General features: G+C 41.3%; 1 protein-coding gene across 4 annotated transcripts; it reads left to right on the plus strand.

Moving 5' to 3' along the window:
* Window positions 1-607: 607 nt before the first annotated feature.
* Window positions 608-23,170, plus strand: rnf216 (ring finger protein 216). Of its 4 annotated transcripts, none has more exons than XM_086170872.1 (18): window positions 608-735; window positions 2,091-2,182; window positions 4,812-4,942; window positions 6,337-7,093; window positions 7,193-7,599; window positions 7,783-7,859; window positions 8,687-8,795; window positions 9,308-9,469; window positions 9,568-9,679; window positions 10,397-10,530; window positions 10,874-10,924; window positions 11,976-12,113; window positions 13,028-13,176; window positions 13,488-13,566; window positions 17,906-18,003; window positions 20,756-20,978; window positions 22,221-22,290; window positions 22,390-23,170. In XM_086170872.1, the coding sequence occupies exons 2-18, from the start codon at window positions 2,116-2,118 to the stop codon at window positions 22,776-22,778; spliced, it is 3,153 nt and encodes a 1,050-aa protein (XP_086026998.1). In that variant the 5' UTR covers window positions 608-735; window positions 2,091-2,115; the 3' UTR covers window positions 22,779-23,170. The 4 variants fall into 4 exon arrangements, with proteins under 4 accessions (XP_086026998.1, XP_086026999.1, XP_086026997.1 ...); XM_086170873.1 differs by having other exon boundaries at window positions 7,196-7,599; XM_086170871.1 differs by having other exon boundaries at window positions 6,337-7,599; window positions 22,390-23,169.
* The last annotated feature ends 638 nt before the right edge of the window (window positions 23,171-23,808 follow it).

The raw sequence follows: 23,808 nt of genomic DNA on the forward strand, positions 1-23,808 counted from the left end.
GTCCGTAAGAAGAATCAGGGAATAGAATGAAAGAAATAGAGATCGACAGGTTATATTTACAATCATCATTCATAATAAAATGTACACCCCAACATCTGTTATCATCAAAAAGTTGTTTCATATCATCCATTATGAGTCCAGTCATATCAGAAATGTATACATACTCCATAAACCTCAAACACAAAGATTAATTTGTTTGAAAATCTCCCAATCCTGGTTTTTATTTTCTCCTCATCAGTTTCACTACATATAGTTGGGCAAATTCCGACATGACACAGCGTTCCTGTTATATTGCAAACGAAAGAGAACTTGCAAACAGGGCAGTCACAAGGCAGCAACTGAACACAAAGCAAAACACTGCGTTACGTCTACCGGTACATCAACATTTATGAATGAGGGGGTGGGGGTCCCTTCCATCATCTCAGTCTTAAGATTCTATTACTTTATTTTAAAACTTTATTTTAAAATAAAATCTGATCCGGCTACCGGTGCAAACGTAGCATAAACTATAAATAATTCAATTGTTTATTATTAAATCTAAAAAAAAAAGGTCCTTTCCGGGTTTAACTACAGTTCCCGGAAGGCCGCGGCTCGAGCGCAGCTAAAAGACATCGTGCGCATGACGTCATGAACTTGCCTCTGTTCTTGTTTTGGCAGTTTGTTTCCATATTCACGGATAGTCTCTCTCCAAAGAAGACGTCTTTGTGCTGGCTGTCCAACAAAAAGAAAGCCGCGGTAGGTTTTTACCCTTTAAAGCATTCCCATATCTCGTTTCCAGACGTCGCGTGGACGTTTTGGGGGGGAGGGTGTTGTGGTTAAAAATGCAAACAGAAGTCTGCTAACTCGTTAATCTATTGGCTAGCTAGCCAACCAAGCTGATTAACGTTAGCTTAGCTGAAACCACTGCTTTCTCTACGTGTGACGAGATAATATCATCCAGGTTTAACACTATCTATTCAAACTCTGGTGTTTTTAACATCTGTCTATATATGATGTTGACGATAATGTCATAGTGACAAGTCGAGCAGTTGATATTGCAAACAATGCCAGTTCCTGGTCGTTCCAGCGTCATGTACTTGATGAGAACTCGCAACGGTAACGCTGATGTCTCTAACGTCAGCCCAGGGGCGACTGTTGCTGGGTGAGAAATGACTGTTGTGAGGAATTGTGACGACACAATGATCCGCGATCACGTAAGGCGTTACGATATCCACTTTTCACTAGATGTTAGCAAACAACTCTAAACTTCGAATGGTGAAGTTCAAGTAAACCGTACCAAAACATCCTTAGATGTCTACACCTATCAGAGTACAAGGTCCCCCCCCCCCCCCCCACGCCTGTCACATATATTGATAGGTTACAAAGTAAGGTCCCTGCCATATAAAAAGATAAAATACTATCATGTCTTTGGTTTTGTTTTCATCAGCAGGCTGCAGACATCACGTGGACAATGTGGGTTTTCTCATAAGGCCTGAGTCAAAAGTAAAATCCGAGCAAAGTCACTGTCAGTAAAGCCAGTCGACACTGACTTCTGTATATCTGGAACAATGCATTGCTGTTTTTGAGTGTTTCAATGTTATCTTGGAGGATTTTTAACCCCCTGAGATAAACACATCAGATCCTGCTGCATTGTAGAGAAAACAAAATGTTGGGGGGGGGTATCTCCAAAATTCAGCTTCTCGTGTCAAATGATTTTGGTAAGGAAACCATGAATGCGGACAGAAGGATGTGTGTGTGAGATTTAACATATCAGATAAACTTTCTGTTTCATTGTCCCTTGCACACAGCCGTGCGTAAATATACTATTTACGATAAATGGGTTTGGTCAGCATCTTGTTTGGGAAATGCTGCAAGATATCAACTATGTTACTGTTAAACTATTTGGTGAATTCCAGGGGGAATACCAGTGTGTGTGTGTGTGTGTGTGTGTGTGTGTGTGTGTGTGTGTGTCTGTGTGTTTGTGTGTGTGTGTGTTTGTGTGCGTGTGTGTGTGTGCACGCGTGCGAGTGTAAAGCATAAGCGCTTGAGGCGTGTCAAGCATGCGTGCGTTTGATCATGCCTACCATGATTCTATGTGTGGGCTAATTCAGTCAGCAGGCAGAGTTCGGTGTCACGATGGCAGATGGATGCAGTGATGATGATGTCATCCACCTGGCAAGTTTCAACGTCCACCGCAGCCAAGGTTCGTTCACTCTCTGAAATTACTTGTACAAAGTCTTTTTTTAGCATATATCAGCTTGTAATATCCTTCTTCCCTCATATTTTTTTTACCTGCTTGATGTTTTAAAGGGAGCCGTCAGCAACCTGTTTCAGAAAAATATAATCATTTTGCGTTTTAGGCTTTCATTTAGTGTCTTTGCATTTTGGCAGAGATTGTTTGGATACAATCACATAAGGGTCAAAATAATCTGTTTTTGGTAAGGAATGCCAGGGGAGAGTGGGTACAGTTCTGTGGCATCAGAGGATCGGAAATGGGTTACTATGTTGGCAGGAAGTAGTTGTTCTGGTGCTCATTGACAGGGCTTCTGGAATATGAGCTCAATTGTTATAACATAGAAAATACAATAATATGATGGATATGGAACAGAAAAAACCCTGACACTTAGGATTTAAATTGAGTCAGCAATCTTTTAGAGTGGTAAGATAAGAAGAGAGTGTTGCGCTATATGCATCAATACTTTTTATCAACATATGAAGTGTGAGCTGATGAGACTGAATCAAAATAAATGAACCTTAAAATTGGGTCTGAACAGGGAATTATTGATAGAACTGTGGTAGATGCACTTTGAAGCTGCTAAAAGGAGCTTATCAATAACTTTGTAGTGTGATGCACTGAACTGTAACTCCCTCCAGTGGCGCTCAAGAGGAGTTCATCTTCGAGGTTTAATTCAGATATGTCCCTAATTACCTTATTTGATTTGTGTGTGTGTGTGTGTGCGTGTGCGCGTGCCCGTAAGTGCGCGTGTGTAGGAGAGAGAGTTCATGCATTGTCTGTGCTCTCTTGTCTTGATAGAAATTGCCAAGAGTGCATTGATAGATTAGTCCAGGAATGGAATTAGATGTAAGCAGGTGTTGGCCATTGAGTTCGCCAGTGACTGGGCCTTGTGGCCGAGCCTAGACCTAAGTTTCCCGGTAGAGCAAACATGAAAAAGCAACACATAGTCACTGGTTCGTGGTTTCAGCACCAGTAAAGCATCAGGGCTGAGAACGAATAGAGGGACTGCAGGAGTGTTGTATTGTTTGTAGCTCAGTAGTAGAGCGCATGCTTTGCATGTATCAGGCCCTGAGTTCAATCCCCCTGCTTTACCACTGTAAGTCGCTTTGGTTAAAAGTGTCTGCCAAATGTGTGTAATGTATTGTGTCTTCAGAATTGCAGTTGCACGCCATCTGATCTGTGAGTGAATGCTGTTTGCATATTTGGCACAACACATTTCCAGGAGTGTTTGGATTCACCAGGCCTGCATTTTGTCTCAATTTGTGGTTTTCATGAACAGGATCTCTAGTTTCGGTAAAGGGGGAAGAGAATGTCTGGTATGGGGGCGTCAGGATCAGCAGGGTTTCAGTGGCATTGTGGTCCAATTGGCTTCAGTCTCATATGAACTTAAGCTTGCACTTGGCTAATTTGTAGTCGTATGCGACGCAATCAAGATGAGAGTGACCACTTCGAAGTCAGATGCCATGTCTTTCCTGGACATTGGTTAATAATCCTCTCCATTTTGGAATAGAGTTGCTACCAAAATTGAAGGAGTACTGTATATTCATGAGAGTGTAGAACGGAACAAGAATTGTATGGGGAGGAAGGTGATCTTTTGCAATTAAAGGAGTCAGTTTGGAAGTCAGTCGGGTACCGCCTGTAGAAGGATTCTGGTCATGTTCACCTCGCAGGAGACCCTGAACATCGTGGAGGGATTATGCATTCTGTCTGAATAGGAACACCCTGGGGTTATTATGGAATTGTAAGAGTTTATCATGAGGCTAGGGACTTGTGGGTCGACTTGTTCAAGCCTGCTGCAGCCATGACCTCGTCCTGGATAAGTAGTGGGACTGTGAGTGAATGAAAAAATGAAACAAGTGTTCTATTATGCTGTTAATAAGACAAGTCTTTTTGGAAGAATAAATCCTGAAACTATACTATACATATACTTACTTTCACTAAAATCACCAAGAACCCAGTGCAGATGAAGAATAGGTGCAAGTGTTACATCCTGTCATGAAGTGGACTTAGAAGTTGAGTTACTCATGGATTGCTGCTTTGTTACTTTTCATTTCATTCCTCATAGGTCTGGTTGGTGTCAAAGGTAGTAATTAAAGTATTTTTTGAAGCTGCTTCTTAATCAAATCCAGTAAAAACAATGTTTTGACTCAAGATGTATTGATGCATAACAAGGTGTTGACCCTCATCAGACTGTCTACATCTGAGATGATTGACTGGCTGCAGTGAACAGTGATTATCTAGTAATTTGCAGTCTCAGTTATCAGAGATACCTGTCCAATGGTTTATTCACTGACACAAAAAGTTAATAATTGAGGAAAAAATTGATATGGTATTAACAATGGAAGTGGATGTGGTATGAATAATGGCTTTCAAGATTCCTGTATGATAATTGGTGTTGACATAGAATTGCACTTTCTAATAACTCTCTAATAATCTCTAATAACTGTCCAAAAAGATATAGATAAACCCAAATTTGACCGTTGATTTTTTCTGCAGTCACATTTTTCCAATATACGTCAGCTTAGATGCATCAAAACATACTTATCATACTTTGACTCAGCTTCAAATGGTAATATGAATAAACATTAATGTGCAGGCTCCTGTGGCCGTCAGAGGGAGTTGATCACCATTTCTGACGACTCAGATGAGGAGACTGTGACAGTGGTAAATAGAAGCCCTGTTCTCGTCCCAGATGATGCTGATGACGATGATATCAGAATAGTGGAGGTGAGTGATGAAGAGTGCTCTTTAAATCCCTTTTGTGTATACCACACTTACTAAGTCTACTGTATTTATAGGTGATGGTGTTAATAGAAAATAGTGCAAAAATACTTGAGTTAAATATTTGAGTTCATAATCACATTTCGACCTGCTCAAAGATGTTTACATCATGAAGTTACATCATGGTTTTTAGCATATCATAACTATTAACTTAACCATAGAGTCACATAGCATGCAAACAGCTAGCTCAGGATGTTCTAGTACTTTGAAAATTACACAGAGCTTTGTAAAAGCGAAAGATGTACTGATTTTGCACTTATTTATATGTTCTGGCCATACCCCCACTTGCTGAAGATAATTACAAATAGACTTTCATCACCATTACCTTTGAATGCTTACTACAGTGTTCTAGCTCCTTGTTCTGTTCTCCTGTGCCAATGGTTGTGATCGCATCGACCACACAGCTGGAGTTGTCTAGGACACCCATAGGCATGTAATCAAAAATAAAGCCCTATGACCTATTGTATTTGTTAAAGAATGCACATTAATTTGTGCAATCCACTGTTGCCCAGCGACCACTGATACATTTGTGGGGGGAGGTACATGAATGGCAGTAGTTTGAAATATATCAAGATAAAACAGTGTGGCTTTTTCCCACATGTGCATTAATGTCCCTGTAACAAATATTGAACATTGAAGCTGAGAAAAGAGAAAAGTGTCAGTTGTTAAAAACTTTGGGAGGACACCAAACTCTGCAGTGGGCCAAATATTATGCCTCTAGACTCAGATATACTCAGAGAAGTAGGAAGTTGATTCCTTTGCATTTTCCACCACTGCTGCTGTTGGCGTGCTTCTCTTTTCAAAGTCCTTTGGCTCCCTGAAACAACAACAACAACAACAAATCTCAGAGCTAGCTTGTCACTGCTTATCTACTGGCAATTGGAATCAGTGATAACATTAGGATCTGGCAATAAAACCGAACTGCTTTGCTCTTACTGATAAATATTGGATATGTTCATTTTACAGATGGAGTTTCCTTCCATTAAACTAAGATAGGGTTTCCCCTTGAGATTTCTTTATGAGGATGAAGTCACTGCCTGGCTTCTGAAGTATGTAATGTGATGTGTTTTTTGTTGACTGTAGTGGAATAAATATGTGTTGAGACAGACCTGTGCTGACACAAACAGGTCGGGAGAGATGTTTTGCAAATTTCAGACTCAATATTAAACACCATAGGATAGACAACTTTCACGTTATGGCCAAACTACTTCATTTACAAATTTGAAGAATTAAAGGGGATCAGAGTAAAAGAGAAAAGAGGTTGTCAGACAACTTGTAACACAGTTGACACAATGGTCTCCATTGATCTATTAGTATGCTTTCTCTGTTCTTTCCTGTAGACACAAACTCCTTCACGCAGACACATAATTAGACCAGCAGCAAAATGGGGCGTGGTCTCACGGAACTTAATCCAAGTTGTCGGGGAAAGGAGTGCAACGTCGGGGGATCCTGACTCAGTTCCTTCTACATCCAGAGACACAAATCCTTCATCCTCTGCTGTCAGGACATCAGGACTCTTACAGCCTCGACCTGGTCCCTCATCAGACACACTGCTAAAACCCAACTCAAACTCACAGCAACAGAATGACGCATCACAACATACAGCAGCAGTGGTCCCAGCAGTTTCTTCTATCCAAACCCCATCTACCTCCAGGCACATTGTAACTAGTACCACATCATTAGCTCATCTACAAGAACCTGCTCAGCCTAGCACATCTGGACTCACAAAACTACAAGCTGGCCCAGTTGCTCCTTCACTGCTAGAGCCCCAGATGAGTTCATCTACCAGTGCTGCACATTCTTGTGGAGTTACACTGACTGTATCAAGTGCTTCCACAAAGGAGAGGTCTGAATCCAGTACACAGCAACAAGATAATCCTCAGGCCAGTACTTCATCTTCACAGGCTCTGCCCCAGCCACAGTCTCATACAGATACACAGCCTCAGCCTGGTACATCCACACAGAATCACTTCACTGGAGCTGCCACCCCACAACCCAACTTCATACAACTGAGGGAGGTGAAGCTAGTTGTCCTACCAAAACAGCCAAACAGTCAAGCCACTACTTCAGTAACACAACCTCCAGCGTTACTTAGAGGTATGCAAAGCAATCTTATTCAGATAACACCACTGCCCCTAGCCCAGGCCCCGGGTCAGACTCCAGTCCAACCCCCTCTACCTCCCCATCTGTTACCAGTAGAACCATCCACAGTGCTAATAGCTGCAGCCCCAGAGAGACTCGGGCCTCCGGAGGCTGGTCACCGCATCATCCTTGGAAGTCAAGCACCTGGGGTGGCCGTTCCTAATCATCAACCACAGGCCGGTGCCTCTAACATGGTCCCGTCAGCATATAATCTCAACTTCAGGGTGCCTGATGTAAACGTGAATCCTCCAGCTCCTCCACTTCCCATAGTATCAGTTCATCACAACAGAGGTGAGGCACTGGTCCCAAACCCAGAGCGGGTCAACCACTTACCAGCTCTTGTGGCTGTCCCTCCTGCACCAGAAGATATGCCCAGAATCGAGGATGCCAGGCCTGGTCCCTCTGTGCCACAAGAGAGGCCTGAACTGCAGTCACATGTTAGAACCCTAATAATTGGTGTTGTAAGTATCATATACATACTGCAAGCATTGGAGCTATTGTAGCCTCCTTACACAATACACAAGTTAGTCTGAATTCACATCACTTCTTTTCACTGTACAGTAATTATTCACTTTAGCCTTCATATCCCTGTTCTGTTTGTCTTCTCTGGCACTGTCTTTTAACCTGTTGTGTGTCCCCTGCAGTTGGATCTTTTCCCAGATGTCCAGGAAGCCTATGTAGCAGAAGTGATCCAAAAGAATAATGTTGAAGACTTGAATGTGTAAGAGCATTCACTTTATCTCCCAATGTATTTTGTTAATAGAAATAATTCTATTGCTCATCATGTTGCATCAATACCTGTTGAAATCCTATACTATTTGCATAAAAACGGGGGATATTTTCTAGGTGTGCATTTTCTGGTCCTCTGTTAGTTTGTATTTGCCCCTCCTCTCAAAGTACACATGATAAAGTTTTTTTGCAATCACTTTTTGGACATTGTTTGTTCTTTAGGCCTCCATCCACACAACAACAAAATGTAGCGCATTCATTAATTGTGTGAATTAGTTGCCACACAAGGAAAACATCAATGTAGGTCTCTTACCAATGATTCCATATGGCAAAAAAGTCACAACCTTTTCCAAGGCTTTATTCTCAAAATTACATTACAGCTTTAATGTTGAAATTTGGTCTTTATTATCCACATTTCTCCTCTTTTCTCAAAATACTAAACATTCTTCAATTATGTTCCGCATAGAAAGGGCTTATCAAAGTCAGCTTTGTTGTCCGTTTCTCTGCATGTACTGAAATTACAGAGGAATCGAGATTGTTTCTCACAATCCCATAGTGACATGAAATTAACCGTATACTCAGTTTGAGTGCAAAGCAGTAAAGTGCACTGTTACATTGAACAGTATGAACATTAAACTATGAGGTTTATCTTATTCGATAGACATTTTTTCCAACTTGATAGAAAAGTTTAATATTTTCAGATGTACCATTAGAATTTATATATGAAGTTGTTTTTTTTTTGTTATTGTTGTTTGTAAGACACTAATAAAACTTGGTCTCTAGATTCTAAATTCAGCTTTCCTTTTACTGTAATTCCAGAATATGTAACTTGCTGTTGGAGAACCCAGAATATCCAAAGACAGAGACCGCAACAGCTACAGTAGCCCCCACCAGCATCTTCCTGGAGTCTGAAGACACAAATGCAGAGGTGTGTGTATGAGGTGTTAAACATTTCGCACAGCCAACATCTCACGTGCACCTTCTTAACCTTCTCCAGGCAGATGTTGCAGATTTGCGACAGCCAAATATCAGATTTTTCCTGCAACTACAACTTAATTTGAGCCTGAGAGGGTTAAGGCATCTCAGTTCAGACCAAACTAAAAAACACACATTTCCTTTGACTCAGTGGATTAACAACTACTTCTCACATACTATAGTGATTTAACTGGTGGTGTTTGTTTTGTTTGGGTTGGGCTTTTGCAAGCAAGTTCAGGGCATTTAACAATAGTTAGCCACATTGTAAGTGTGGTTGTCTTAAGGCATATAAATGCACACCTCCACAATACATTTAACAGTTTGATATAAAAGTCATGTATTGCTGGCAGATCATGCTTGTGGTGTGTGATCTTACACATTCAGTGTTTTACAATCGTGCCTCATGTCTACACTTAATGTTGGTCTCAGTTGTTTTTATGAATCAATGCGGTTTTTTATGTTCAGGTGACCGAGGACTTGTTTGATTATGCCAAGCTGGGTGCAGTGGGCCCAGAGGCCGTGATGCAGGCTGCCGACCTGCTCATGGCAGATTTCCGGATGATCAGCTGCCAAGACATCAAATGGGCTCTTAATGCCCTGAAGGGACACTATGCAATCACACGCAAGGTATCATTGATTGTTGTCCTTAAAGTTTGTCATCTATCATCACTACTTTAGCTGCCATTCACTTTTATCTCAACTACCCCCTACTCCATCTTATACAGGCCTTATGTGAAGCTCTGAAAAAGTGGCAAGATTCAGGTGATCCTTTAGGAAAGAGACGGCGGAGTAGAACCTCCTCTGAGCGCTGCTATGTCGATTTTCATTTCGAGCATGGTGAGCAAAGTTATAACCTTTTTCTCTGCCCATGTCCCTGCTGAAATCACCATATAGCATACATTGCATACGCATTAGTGCTTGCAGTGCAAGTAGTAGTTTGTGTATCTGTAAACTCAGACTTCATTATGGTGATGGTGCCCTGCTGGCATTCTTTTATCTTTACTGTGAGACTTTTGTTGTTGAGTTTCACTAAAGAGCTCAAGATCCATTGTATCACCCTTAAATATATACAAGACAGCAAACAAATGATTGTTCAAAGAAACATAGTACATTTTATGTGCTGCTGATCCTACATGACAGGAAGCAATAACATATAGTTTGACTCCTGGTGGCCGTAATTACTGCTTCTGTCACTGGACTATGTGATAAATGTCTTCTGATTAAAATGGTGTATTATTCATCAGTATCACAGCACTGAGCAGGCCTGCTGTGATATTCAATAATGGGTTGCCTGTACTCAGTTGTTTGTTATGTTGATAATAACTAAATGAAGGACTTCCTGTAAAATATGTCAATGCCATGACAACGGGGCCCACACAGAGGCCACTAAAAGTTCAGTGAGAACACAACACTGGAAACTAAAGCCAGGCCAGCCAGGATGAATATGAGCATATACAATAAATGAGGTGTGGGGTTGCTTTTGGTTTAGAATCTGAATGTTGCCTCAAATTCATTTTTGGGCTTTATGACTTACCAGACTGCTTCCTCCACCAGGTTCTGTGAAGTTTAACAGGAGGATGTATTTTTTAGAGAACGATCGTCGCTACTGCAGGACATACAGCAATCTGGAGGCTTCTGTACAAAAGGAGCTTTCATTCTTTCAGCAGAAAGCCAAGGAATGGGCAGAGGTATTCATATCCTGACAGCACACTGTTATTCTTGCCATTCAGAGTTTTTTCTCCTCATCCGCCCACAGAGCATTAACTATACGGAGTGACACAACTTTTTCTATTTGAATGCAGTGACACTATTCATTTCCATTATCACAATACTTAAAAAATGTTTAATTCCTTAGAGGCAATCTTCCTGTTTTTGTTCTTTCGGTATTTATTTCAATTGTACTTACTTATTTACTTATAAAAGATCCAAACAACCTGTCGGATCTTAAACCTCCAGTCTGTTTTTCACCATCGAAGAGAATCATTGTTCCCGGTGAAATTTATTGCCTTTCCCTTGGTTTTCGGTCTACAGCACGAGGACTTCCTCCTTGCTCTGCAGGTCAATGAAGATGAATATAAAAAGGTACTATTTTCTGTCCATAATCATGGTACAAAAAAATGTCTAGAAAGTACTCTGTAAAACATCTTTAAAGTTTACAAGCTTGTCCAGCTTTATATAGCAAACACTAAAATAAATAATCACAGCTACAGTCACAATTGAAGACACTCAATGTGTTATGTCTGTGTTGGTGAAGGACATGATGTAATGTTGTTAGACTTGTCAACCCGAATGTAGGTCAGTCATCCCATCCTGGTCATGTGAACACAATCTGAAGAAGACTTGAGGAATTTCTTGGAATCTATGAAGAAGGGGGGAAAAAAGTTAACTAAATCCAAAATGTATAGCTTATTAAAATGCCACTTTTTCAGTTTCATGTAGAAGAATTGAATTTTCATTTTTTTTTACAATTAGAAGAAAGACAATAAATCTGGTAGGCAAAGGACAGGAGTTTTACTTCCCTTTGACATGATAATGTGTCTTAAAAACACTAATCTTGCTGTCTTCATTGGATTTAGACTGTGACTGTATGACAGAGGCAAACAACCATAACCAAGTTCTCCACTTTGAATCTTGTAAAGAGCAATCACATTCAAATGAAACAAATCAATTACTTGAAGCTATGTAGGTTCAGAAACAGCTTCGTAAATACAAATATTTAAAGAACAACAATTTGCACAAAGTTGGAAAATTCTTAAACGGGGGGGGGGGCACAATTTATGAAGTTAATCAACAAGTGAAACAATAGTGCACGATCAACTTCAAATAAAATATTTGATAATAAATGGGTATTTGTGTTGAAAAAGAAGTACTATGCTCTTCAAACTCCACCCTTCCATACCTGTCAGATCAGAGGTTTATCTCAGTTTCTCAAGTACTTCATCTGGCTGGTGTTACACACCAGTGAAACAGAAGGGGCCTGTGCCAGCAAATGTTCACATCTTTAGTGAAGAAAAATTGCTTCCTTTTATCTCAGCTTTGCCATCACTCCAGGATGAGAGACTTGACCTTGCGGCTAATTTATGGGACCGTTTGAGTTACATCAAATATGTTATTTTTCCAATCTTGTCTGTAGGATGGCCAGCTAATTGAGTGTGGCTGCTGCTACGGGGAGTTTGCGTTTGAGAAAATGACGCAGTGTTCAGATGGCCATCTGTTCTGCAAAGAGTGCCTAGTCAAATATGCTCAGGAGGCAGTATTTGGCTCTGGAAAGGTTTGTACATGTTTTTAAAGAAAACATCTCACTTAAAGAAAAAAAACACATCTTAATTACAAGTTTTCTGCATTTTTGTAGGATTTGAAACATAAAAATATTCTATTGATGACCGTTTCTATGCAAAAGCCAGACATTTACCCTTTATTTGTAAGATTAAAAACACATAGCAACATTATTAATCAGTTGTAAATTATTTATCCAATCTGCTTATTCTGCAACATGAGAAAAATGTGATGTTGCCGACTGAAGAGTTCAACAGAGAAAACTGAGGAGGATGGCAGCTGTGTTTATATAAATAGAGATAAATTGAGGAATGTGTTGGTGATTAAATCAATGAGTGGACGGAGGTTTTACATTTAAAAGTGCAGTTAAAATGAAAACACATCAGCACCGCCGCAACCTCTGACCTGCTTCACATAGATTAATGTACATGTTGATGTCACATATCATGGATGGAGTCAGAATTGTAAACTGTTATAAATAAGATTCAGTAGATCCATAGAATGATTCAGTGCTATTTGAAAAATATGTAATCATATGTCAAACACTATTTTACAACACATGAAATGTCTTTACTGAATGCAGTTTTTACAACATCGACTTAAAAGCGTTTTTTCACAGTAAATCAAAAAGAAGCCTTACACCTACAGAATCCTTAAATGAGCCTTGGAATGCTGGTCACATGTAACCAGGGACATTAAAACAAAGTCATTGACATCTGGGTTGCAGAACACAAACCAAAACCTTGATAAAGGAGCCCAAGACTCATTTTGCAATGCTAGTCACATTAATCCTTTATATCATAAATACTGATCTACAGTTTCAAAGTTCTTAAAAAGGTGACCATCATATTTTATCTCCTATAAAGTTCAAATTATGTGTGTTTGTGTGCACGTCTATTTATTTTGCAGTCTGAGCTGAGCTGCATGGAGGGGGGCTGCCCTTGCTCCTACCCTGTGTGTGAGCTGGATAAGGTCCTCCCAGAGAACATACTCTGTAAATATTATGAGAGGCAAGCAGAGGAGGCAGTTGCTGCCACCTGTGCTGATGAATTAGTGAGGTGAGTGTATGTGTGTATGAGTGCGTGGGTGTGTGCGTGTGGGTGGGCAGGGCGTGATCACCTCCTGTGGAGTACACAAAGTCTTGTTCGAGACAATTGTCACACCACGTTTTGCAGTCCTAATAGATGCAAATACGTGTTTCCGTCAATTTTGACATAAGCATTTCAGTTCTCATCTCTTGATAAGAATGATCCCTGACATTGTATTTGGCCGTCGTTTCCATTAATGGAAAAATGTTGTTCATACCAGGATTATAAATGTCCTCTTAACCTTGGTTGACTCCTTTTTCACCTTTTCTGATGTTTTGTAGATGTCCATTTTGCAACTTCCCGGCATTGCTGGATAAAGGCATGTGCCTGTTTAGCTGTCCCAACCCCCGGTGCCGCAAGGTCAGTCCTGCACTCCCTCACACTATCGAATCTGGCTGTTAGAGGTAAATCACAAAAGGGAAGATTTAAATTTACAAGGACAAGTCATAATTAATTCAGTCACTCTTGACAGAATAAGCTGCGTTCACAATGAAACCCTGAGTGTACTGTCCTCCTCACCATTAATTATGTTGTGTAGACCAAACATGAGATAGAAATGAAAATATGGTTGAGGGAAAACATTGTTGAACATTTCCATGGAGATGAAACCTTTCCATCTGGAAATGTTGCCTCCTCTTTCTAAGTCTGGCTGTTGTCCTTGCCTTCTCCCTCTGTCTGAGGAATGTTTTTGTCTGCCAGAGTTGGTCTAAAAACCAACATGATTTTTGCCAAAGCGGGCGCATACACACACACACACAAGCACCATGGATGAATCAGGAAGCGATCAGAGTACACCATGATGAAGTTAAGGTCAGTATTTAATTTGCTGACAAGCCAGTGTATCAACAGGAAACCGATTAGTAACATCAGAAATATGTTGCAAGTCACAGTGCTTGCTCTCTTTGAAACCTGGTTCAGTTACTACTACTATTACTATCACAATGATTACCACTATAAGTACTACTACTCCTTTCAAACTCACAATTTTTTATTAAGTGTGGTCAAATTGTGTGGGAAATCAAATTCTTATTCTATACACCTGGTACTATGTATTTGCAGTATATACATGCATACAAAGCAAAAAGATATTATAAAGCACCACTAGCACTTTTTAACCCTTTTAATGCCTTTTTAAGGAGATTTTAACTCCTGACTGTTTGGGAAGATGGACGATGTTGGTGAGAAGGTACAGGGGCCCAAGCTACATCCATCAAAAGATAAGGGCGGAAGGGTGTTCCTTGTGTAATTCCACCAATGGACTGTAGGAGGGGCCCCATGTTCATGCCATCTGTGCTGAAGTTATTGAACAGCTGCATCTTATTACCGTACTTAACACAAATCATATTCTGTAACTGAGTGTCTCAATAAGTGGCAATTGTAGATTTAGGTCAACTATGAGGTTCCAGTATGTTTGTGAGTGCAGGGTTTTATGCTCTTTTTAGTCTTTGTGGGAGAAGTTGAGAAAACATGTTTCCTGTCAAACGTGTGCATAGAATCCGGATGTGAGTACTGTAGTGTGAGCCTTCTCTAGTTCCTTTGTTCCCCTTTTATGGTTAAATGTCTTCATTTGGAACTTAAGCACACATTAAATAATAGTATGTACATCTGTTTGTGCATGTGTTTGTGTTAGTCGTTGTATGTGTATACGCACACAAACACAGTCCATGTTGGAGTTAAAAAGACTAGCTTGTGTTTTATGTATTTTTCAAACCATCAGCTTGACCGGTCCATCAGTCCCATGGCCTGCAGTCTATGACCAGGGAGGGGCTGTCATTATGTAACTGACACACTTCTGCAGGGCCACCCACTTTCTCTCACACTTCTGCCTCATTGGCTGGATGTACACTTCACTGTCCCGTTACTTGTTTGTTATTGGTTGAACACTATTCCACCTCCATTTCAAATGTGGTTCAGATCAAGTTTGACCCAGATTCTTCCCCTCCCCTGGCTCTGTCAGATCCACAGAAACACACACACGCAACTGCTGATTTATTCCACATGTGGTTACCAGGACACTTGGACTGGCCTGTTCCAGGCCTGTGATCACTTCATGGAAGCAGAGGAATGTGAAATGTAGGCCATGGAAGGAACTGTTACAACAGAGGAGAGTGGAATCTTTCTACAAGCGTGTTTTTTCAATCCATTTTATCATTTGAGGATTATCCCATCAATATTACCAGCTTTTCTTTGTCAAACTAACAGCAAACTAATGGCAGAACCTTGGTGCACAGTAATTACAGTATCACAGCATTCAACAGTACGGATGTCAGCAGTGGTCACAGTAAAGTCTCACTGCTGAAGTAAATCTGTCTGACAAAGAACAGCTATTATAACAGACTTTTGAAAATATGATGCCACGCATCAGCGGCATGTCTAACCTCCTAAACATGGTTTGCTGCTGGCAATAAGGGAAGTTTTACATTGTAAAAATGAAATGCTCTCCGTTTGAGATTTTTTTGTGACTTGTTTCAGGTCCAACCATTAATCTTAACTTAAACCTAAGCTATAGATGTGCACATAGTATTCAGTCATTTTTTGGCAATCCATTGATCACAGCTAAGCTGTTTGCAGGAGCATTACAAACTGCTTTTTGCCCCTCTTTTAATTCCACTGTTTGAGATTACTATTTCCATCAGATAGATTTGTGATGTCACTGTTTCTAATTACAGCCCAGGAAATTCCCCCATCATGACCAGATTCTTTCTCAACATTGGTGCTCCAGGGGTGGGGCGTCTCAACAAAGAATATTTGAGTTTCTACATTAAACTGAAATATGAGGGCTTTTGTACTGTTTTCTGAGTGTACATCCTCAATGCAGTAAAGGACCACTCCTGCAATAAAAAGGCACACACACACACTAACTCAGTGCGCTTTCCAATCTGAGGCTGTACAATTGGCTCGCAATGCCTTATAAGGAGAGCTTCGGCTTGTATCTCAAGAGATCCAGGGGAAGAGAGGAGAGGCAGGGTTGAATGAAGGGGGGGACAGGAGGGTAGGACCCAAGGGAGGGCAGCATAATGCAGATGGAGTTGCAGCAAGAAGTTCTGCAGGAAGAGGTGTTTATGAATGACTAGTGTGTGTGTGTGTGTGTGTGTGTGTGTGCGTGCATGTGTGCGTGCGTGCGTGCTTGTAAATTTCTGGGATTTCACATCAGACAGATCCATCCTGCAGCTGTGGCGTGGGTCAGCCTGCTGTTATGACTATGTCCTGAAGCTTGTCGAAACATTTGCAGGGCTTCTTAATTACACAGGGAACCCTAACAATTTGAGTTATGTGCTGCTGCCGTCGACAGGCAATATCCGATCTGTCCTCTTAAATGACAGAGTGGCAGATATCTGATTCATCGAACATTTTTTTCCCACATAAGAGAAATGCCTGAAAAGGATCTAAAATACCTGATTCAAAGTGGATTTTCCCTCCTAACATGTCGATGAACCACATCCAATTGGTGTCACATGGGAGGAAACCTCACAAATGTGGCCTAAAAGCTGAGTTGTGTTCCTGCCTCTCCACATTGTAACCAACAGGTCTCAGACAGTGTCATGCTTCCCCTCATTCTGTCTCTCTCCTTGCTCTGGAGGTAACCACTGGGGAGCGATCTTTCACCACACTCCTTTACCCACTGCCTCTCCCTGCAGTCTTTGTCTGCTCCGGCATTTCCAGACTCTCTTCTGTGGCTCTCATGTAACCCCTCCTCCCCTCCTCCACAGACTCCATTTTTCTGAAATCATGACACTAAAAGGCACACTACATTCAACTAATCTTTCCATCGGACACTCCCTTTACAAATTATGCCTTCACATTTTCATTCTTTTAGTCTGCCCCTCATCTGTTTGATGTTAGACTTGGCTCTGTAAGGGTGCTTCCCTTGCTTGAAGCAGCTACAGTGAGCTAGCTCAAGTGGATTCACATTTTTCTCTGAAAAACGCATTTAGCATCTCTGTAAAGCGTAACTGCTCTAAACCTGTGGTTTCTCCACCCTCTGGCTGACCTTGTGTGCACGCAGCTGGGAATGTCATGGCCCGAGAGACACGAGAAATAATTCCAAGTGGGGGAAAAAGGGATGGCAGGACACGAGGCACTGCAATCAACTGCCATATTCCTCCCTCTTAAATATTGAATGAGGGATTTAAATATTTATGATGACTCCACTTAGCTAAGGGTTAGCGAGCGGGGCAACCACTACTCTGTGTGCGTGTGTGTGTGTGCGTGTGCATGTGTGTGTGTGTGTGTGTGTGCGTGCGCGCACGTTTGTGAATGCACACGCTTGTGATGTCTGCCCAGCGGGTGGTTTTGGCTTGAATGTCTTGTGCTGACAGTAAAGGAGCATGGAGGATGGAGTTGCTGTTTCTAGGCAACCACGCAGTCAGACTAAATCTCACTGCAGTCACACACATTTGCACGTAGAGCCACACCTAACTGTCCGCGCAAGTCCAAGTCACTGCAGTGACAGCACCAGCAGCATCTAAATCAGAAATATGCATGCAGGAAACCCTGTGTGTTTAGCTATTACTAAAGCTGCATGACAGTTATTACTGAAGGTGCATAATTAAAAGAAGTACAAATTTGGGTTCATCGGTGATTAAATTTTCACTGTATAATCCAATTACAGAAAAATAAATGTTACATGAGAAATAAATGTTACATAAGCATATAATTAATATAGTCTTTTGTCATCTGTTGTGTCTGTGATTTGTAGGAAACCTGTCGAAAGTGTCATGTCCAGTGGAAGCAGCATGTGGGGAAGACATGTGAGCAAGTCCTGGAGAGAGATGAGATCCGCATGAGGGTGCTCTTGTAAGTGTCCCCACACGCCAAGATAGTCTGACCCATTTTGTTCTCATTTATCCACTGTGAATGACAGGCCTCTTTATTAACCCATAATGCAATAAATATAATACACAGATTAAATATTGACTGTTCAAATGCGTATCCTGTTATTTTTGTAGTCATGCCCTCTTCCATAGTCCTTAAACGCTCACAGCATATTCCAAACAACAAACAACACATTGCACAGGTTGAAAGTGAAGGGATTCATCCATTTGTGTGAAAACTGTATGAACAAATATTCATTTTCAATGAACGAAAGCTAAAAAAAATTAGAATCTGGACAAATCTCTACTAAGACAAAGATATAAACAGCTTGTCCACAGGGACATTGCAGTTAATGACCATTACTCCATAAAAGTATAATTACTTATACTTCGGAAAGTTTGGGGAGAAACTGCTTTGTTGAAATCACAGAGGTCATTTTCTTCAAACTAAAGAAGAGATGAGCCCTCCAGATTGACACAAAAGGAAAATTCCGAAGCCAGCCTTGTGTGACAGTGATGGGTTGTGGCTCTGTAGGTGTCTTGCATAACTTGTACATCTGTGCCAGCTCCATGGAAACTAACATGTTCATTAAGGTTTTAACAGGCAGACATTCAGATTATGTTCGTTACAAGATTGTATCTGCTTCCTCAGGCATTATTTTGCATGCATTAATGTGTCACACTTTTAGAGTTCAATGAAATGAAATGGTTTCTGGCTCTTGACTGAATCTTCCTATTGATACTTATGTAAGAATCAAATATTTTAAATTGGTGAAATAGCTTGTCATGGCTGATACATATAACTTCTGCTGTGGGTAATAGATGGGTCAGGAGCCATTGTGGTCCCGGGTCCTTTTCTTTAGTTTCTTTGCTCTTCCTTGGACTGACAAGAGAGGATGTAGGATAAACAACGCAGTGTTGCGGACAACACTCCAGGAAGTAGAGGCTGTCTGCTTCCTGTGAAGGTCAAGGCAGTAGTTCCTGTTTTGACCAGTTAACAGACCTTTTCATTTCCTGGTGCTAAAAGAGGGAGGAAGTGGCCTGGTGGAGTGATCAGGAGACTGTCCTGATTGTTGTAGCAGAATATTATAATATTAGTCCACCCCAGCTGTAGCAGCTGAGACTCCAATGAAGGTCGGAATATTTCAAACAGCGCTTGCAATAGATTTATTAATCCCAGACAGATTATATTGAAATTGTCAAAGGGATTTCTGCATTTTACTGAGACAACAAATAAAACATTATTACAAGATTACATATAGTCTTATTCAGTTGCTATATTGCAACCTCTAGTTAAGATTGCTATTACAGTGTTGATTTCTTTGGCAGGCCTTGTTTCTGAATGTAAAGACCTGGTCTCGTAGTTTTGATTTGTGTACTGAAAACAAGAAGGATCAATGAAGAGACTGTCTTCTTGTGCTCCTGATGGCAGTTGTGACCTATTTGAGAAACAGCAGGAGAAAAGTTTGAATCCCAGCGGCAGCAGCTGTGTGATGACAGTAGCTGATCTGTTGCACCACAGGGAACTTTAAGCCTGCAGGGGCCATTTGACTCCTTGTAGCCCAAAGTCACGTTGGGTTGATGATAAAACTACAGCAAACATCATTGGAAAAAACACTTGATACAAAGCATTTGACCCAGAAATCAAAACTGGGTGAAAATTATTGTTTATTCCTGTGTTAATCTGTTTAAAGAACATGGTGACTCAAGGTTAAGACCTGATGTAGAACAAAGTGGTTCAAGGATACAGTGTTTATTTTCGCAGGCACTGTAAGGAAAGATGTTTCCCTGTACAATTAAATTCTTTACCGTCCACAATGAATACCACACGGTATAACAAGTGGTGACTTAAGAACCATCTCTAACTGCCCTTTGTGATAGATAACCACAGCAGCTAAAGGCACTCACCACGCATGGATGATGGTGAACAAAAAACACCCATAATACTGGGATGGCAACTTCACAAAGTTGAAGAACAAGAAGGAATTATGGCATTCAATTTCAGAACTCATGACAAGTTTAGCTACAGGACATGAAATGTATCCTATTTTAGGACAAAGTCCAGGGAAACTTTGCAATCAAGCCTTTATTTTATGTGTATGTGTAGCATTCAGCATGGTGAAATGAGAAATTATTGATATTTTGGAAAAAGAAAATGTCAGAATGTCTAATAAAGAAGTCACCACTTAAACAACAGGGTTTAAGAGAGGAAGCCCTCAATTTTGCTATGTGAATTCTCATTGTTACCTTTGATTGTCCGACTCAGATATTGACAGATTTCAGTTTTCTTTCTTTCATTTTAATTTACATTTTCCAGTTAACAGCTTAAACTAATATGTTCTACCACTTATGAAGACGAGCTGTCTCAGCTTGAGCATGAATTAAAGCATGCTTTTTTGTGCAAGTCGAAGGAAAGAAAGCACCCAATTTAATTAGTCTATAATCTAATCCTTTGTGATAAAAGATTTGCTTCTTTATATCAAATTCAGGGGGGAAAACGTTTATTACTGTGTATCCTACATTGTTATTATCCTGCCTCCGACCTTCAGACCAAATCTCTACCCAAGTCGAGATTCTCCTTGACTTTAAAAATAAAACACAGCTGTGACCTGCAGGAAGTTTTGACCATCTTTGCCCTCGCAGGTGTTCCAGCGGTGCGGCCATGTTTGTCTCCAATGCCTGCTCTGCTTTGTTTTTTGATGATGCTCCGTCTCCCCACCTTCCGCTTGCTGCAGCGAGGAGCGCATGACGGCAGCCCGGGTGAGGAAGTGTGTGAAGTGCGGAATGGGACTGGTGAAGTCAGAGGGCTGTAATCGGATGTCGTGCCGCTGCGGCGGCTTCATGTGCTACCTCTGCCGAGCGCCCATCAATGGCTACAACCACTTCTGCCAACATGCCCGCTCTCCGGGAGCGCCATGCCGACATTGCCGCAAGTGCTCCCTCTGGACCGATCCCACGGTGCGCTTTCACACACTTACACAATATCAATTTTGTTGAGTAAGAGTTTGGACATGAAATAAAATCAACAAGTCAAACTCAGATTTAGGCTCATGAGAAGACACTTTCAAAAACATGATACAAATAATAAGTGGCTAATAACAACCCAGGGGGAGTTGCTTGGGTATCATGTAATTAATACAGATACCGTTGTCATGTGTTGTACTGTAAGCTCTGCCACCAGGCTGGAAACATACTGTGGTTAAATACTCCTGGTGGACATCCAGTCCAGCATTCTTCTGTGGTTCCCCCCCCCCCCCCCCCCCCCCACACACACACACACACACAGACCTCCATTGACTCTCCCTACGCTCTGACCCTGACCACCTGGCCCCTTACATAGCCCACAATGACATAGCCACTGTGTTACTGGCAAACAACAGAAAATATTAGCCTCCTGCAGGAGGAGCTGGAGTCGCTCCCGCCGCTCCACAGAGTCACCAATGTGGCCAAGTGTGTCTCCCAGGCTTCACCACAAAACTCCGAAAGTGTTAATCCGCCTTGTTGCTGCCTCATCATTACTCATGAGTTTTCCTTTTTGCATTCCAAATGTTCGGGACTTTTAACAGTTTGTGAACAATTTTCTTTCCGTATCACACAACGGCAACAATTAGCATCTACAGACGTCTGTCCGCATGGAGTCTTCCTCAGGCCAGGAAGAAAATGCTGTGAATGCAGATCGTGATGCTAAGCCCACAGTATCTTAACTTATGCTGTTGCCTTTCTTAGTATACTTTGATACAGATTTTTTTCTGCACCAACAGGAGGACGGCTCTCAGACAGAACTTATAGTCACTTCCTAGTGTGATAGCAGGCGATTGAGAATGTGGCTCCGAGGACAATTATGTGAGCGACCGATGATGTAAAATCCTCAGATAGAAAGGGACACCGTTCAAAATTTCCTACAGGAAAGTAACAAAGGAGGCCACAGAAAAATTTACATTGACCTGTGGATGTGGGGGAAAAAAAAAATCTAGCATACACATATACAGCCAGTCATCTGCAAAACTGAATGAATAAATAACTTGAAAATAAAATTTATATGTTTAAAATATGGATCTAAAGAATCTACCTTTAATGCCCTACTACAACTGGTCATTTTTCTGATGTTTGGGTTTTGACATCAAAACTTTTATTTTTTTTCAATAAAAAAATAAAAAGGGGTAAAGTATCTTCATCTGTTTATGTATACTTGTTTTATAGCAAGATGATGAGCGCATCATTCAGGAGATCCAGAGGGAAGGAGAAGCAGAGCTGAATAAGAAGTGTGCAGGTGAGGACAGAGCGCTTGGATGACAACCCCCATCTCTCCTCTCAGCGACCATCAACCCCAGCCATCGTTGCTCCTGCGGTTTCTTTTTTCTTTCCTCAGATAATTCAGGGAAGAGAGTGGGCCCCCCGCCAGAGCCCATCCAGGACACCAAGCGTCCCCGTGTCGGCCCGCCGCCCGAAAACCCCCAGAACCCGAACCCAGGACCACCACCCCACCCCCAAGCGGTACAAGCACCCCTGTTCATTCCCCCTCGCGCCCGTTACCCTCCAGCCCCGAACCAGGCCAGGATGTACCACCAGGTCCTCGTGCGCCCGTTGCCCCCCGCGCCATATGTCCCCCCGCTGCAGCACCTGCCCCCCCTTAACAATAACAACAACAATCTTCATAACCACCATCACAACCTCCACAACCCACACCACCACAATGTGGATGTGATGGACCTTCCAATGCACTACGGGCCCCCCCACCGCTACTACAGACGCTTTTAACACACACAATTACACGGACGCGCGCACACCCTGCTGCTAGGGCTCCATTCGTTGTCATTATTTACCTGTGCTCCTGCGACTTTCAGAAGTCAAACACACATGGAAAACCATGGGTTTATCAATAGAGACAAACTCCTTGTAGACCGTTTGCCTTCTTCTGCAAAAGCTGCGATAAGAAATGTAAAGAGGATTCCTACGTAACTGCCCGTCTTTTTCTTCTGTTAATCTCTTGAAATCCCAGGGTTGATTAAACAGTTCATGACTTTGACAACAACAAAAATCCTGTTTATACAGATATTTTTGAGAAAATTAAAGGAATAAAAAAAAAAAAAAATTAGCATTCCCTTTCTGTATCTTTTGTATATTTACACTGTTTTCTATTAAAGTTTTCTCTTTACATTGACTGGAATTTTAGGTCATTTGGGTTTGGACTTTACTTTCCAGCTGTAGTAAAGAAATCAATCTTAATTATTTAAATAAGATTTTATTGTTTTTATGTCCCAAGCAAAACACATTTAAATCCAATGAGATTCTCAAATCGTCAATGTTTCTAACGTTTTGTAGCTGAGGCTCTTCAGGGAATCTCCAGGCTGTTCTTCCTCCCTTTGGACTCGGCAGGCTGTTTGACACTCAGTCAGCGCAATGGTTCTGTCCATTAAGCACTTTTCTGTGTTCGACTGGTCCGGAGAAGTGAGGGTCCTCTCAACATTAGTGTCTTCAAACTAACAGGAAGTCTTTTTTTTTTCTACATTGAATCTGATTATCTTCAATGTTGTAATGTACACAGAAAGACCGTAATGTTTAAATTGCATTGCTTTTAAGTTTTTAGAGCCTCAGTGGAACCCAGACATCCATTCAAAGAGATGCATGAAATCAGGTATGCATGATCAGGCATTTCCTCCATTTGCTGTAATCCTCTCCAGGCCAGTCTCACTCAGAACATGACAACTTATGCCAAAAATGAATTGTTTTGCCCTTAAACTGTCTCTAAGCAGCTTTTCAAGTTCAACCACAGCACATAAGATGCTTC

The sequence above is a fragment of the Fistularia commersonii genome, chromosome 23, assembly GCF_037954325.1.
Source record: "Fistularia commersonii isolate RoL2024-O1a breed Wild chromosome 23, RoL_Fcom_v1.0, whole genome shotgun sequence".
Taxonomy (NCBI): domain Eukaryota; kingdom Metazoa; phylum Chordata; class Actinopteri; order Syngnathiformes; family Fistulariidae; genus Fistularia; species Fistularia commersonii.

Coding starts and splice junctions, on each gene's coding strand:
- rnf216 (XM_086170871.1), top strand. CDS start 2,116: ATGGCAGATGGATGCAGTGATGATGATGTCATCCACCTGGCAAGTTTC. Junction 2,183..4,811: donor CAACGTCCACCGCAGCCAAG/GTTCGTTCACTC, acceptor ATTAATGTGCAG/GCTCCTGTGGCCGTCAGAGG. Junction 22,291..22,389: donor GCTGAATAAGAAGTGTGCAG/GTGAGGACAGAG, acceptor TTCTTTCCTCAG/ATAATTCAGGGAAGAGAGTG.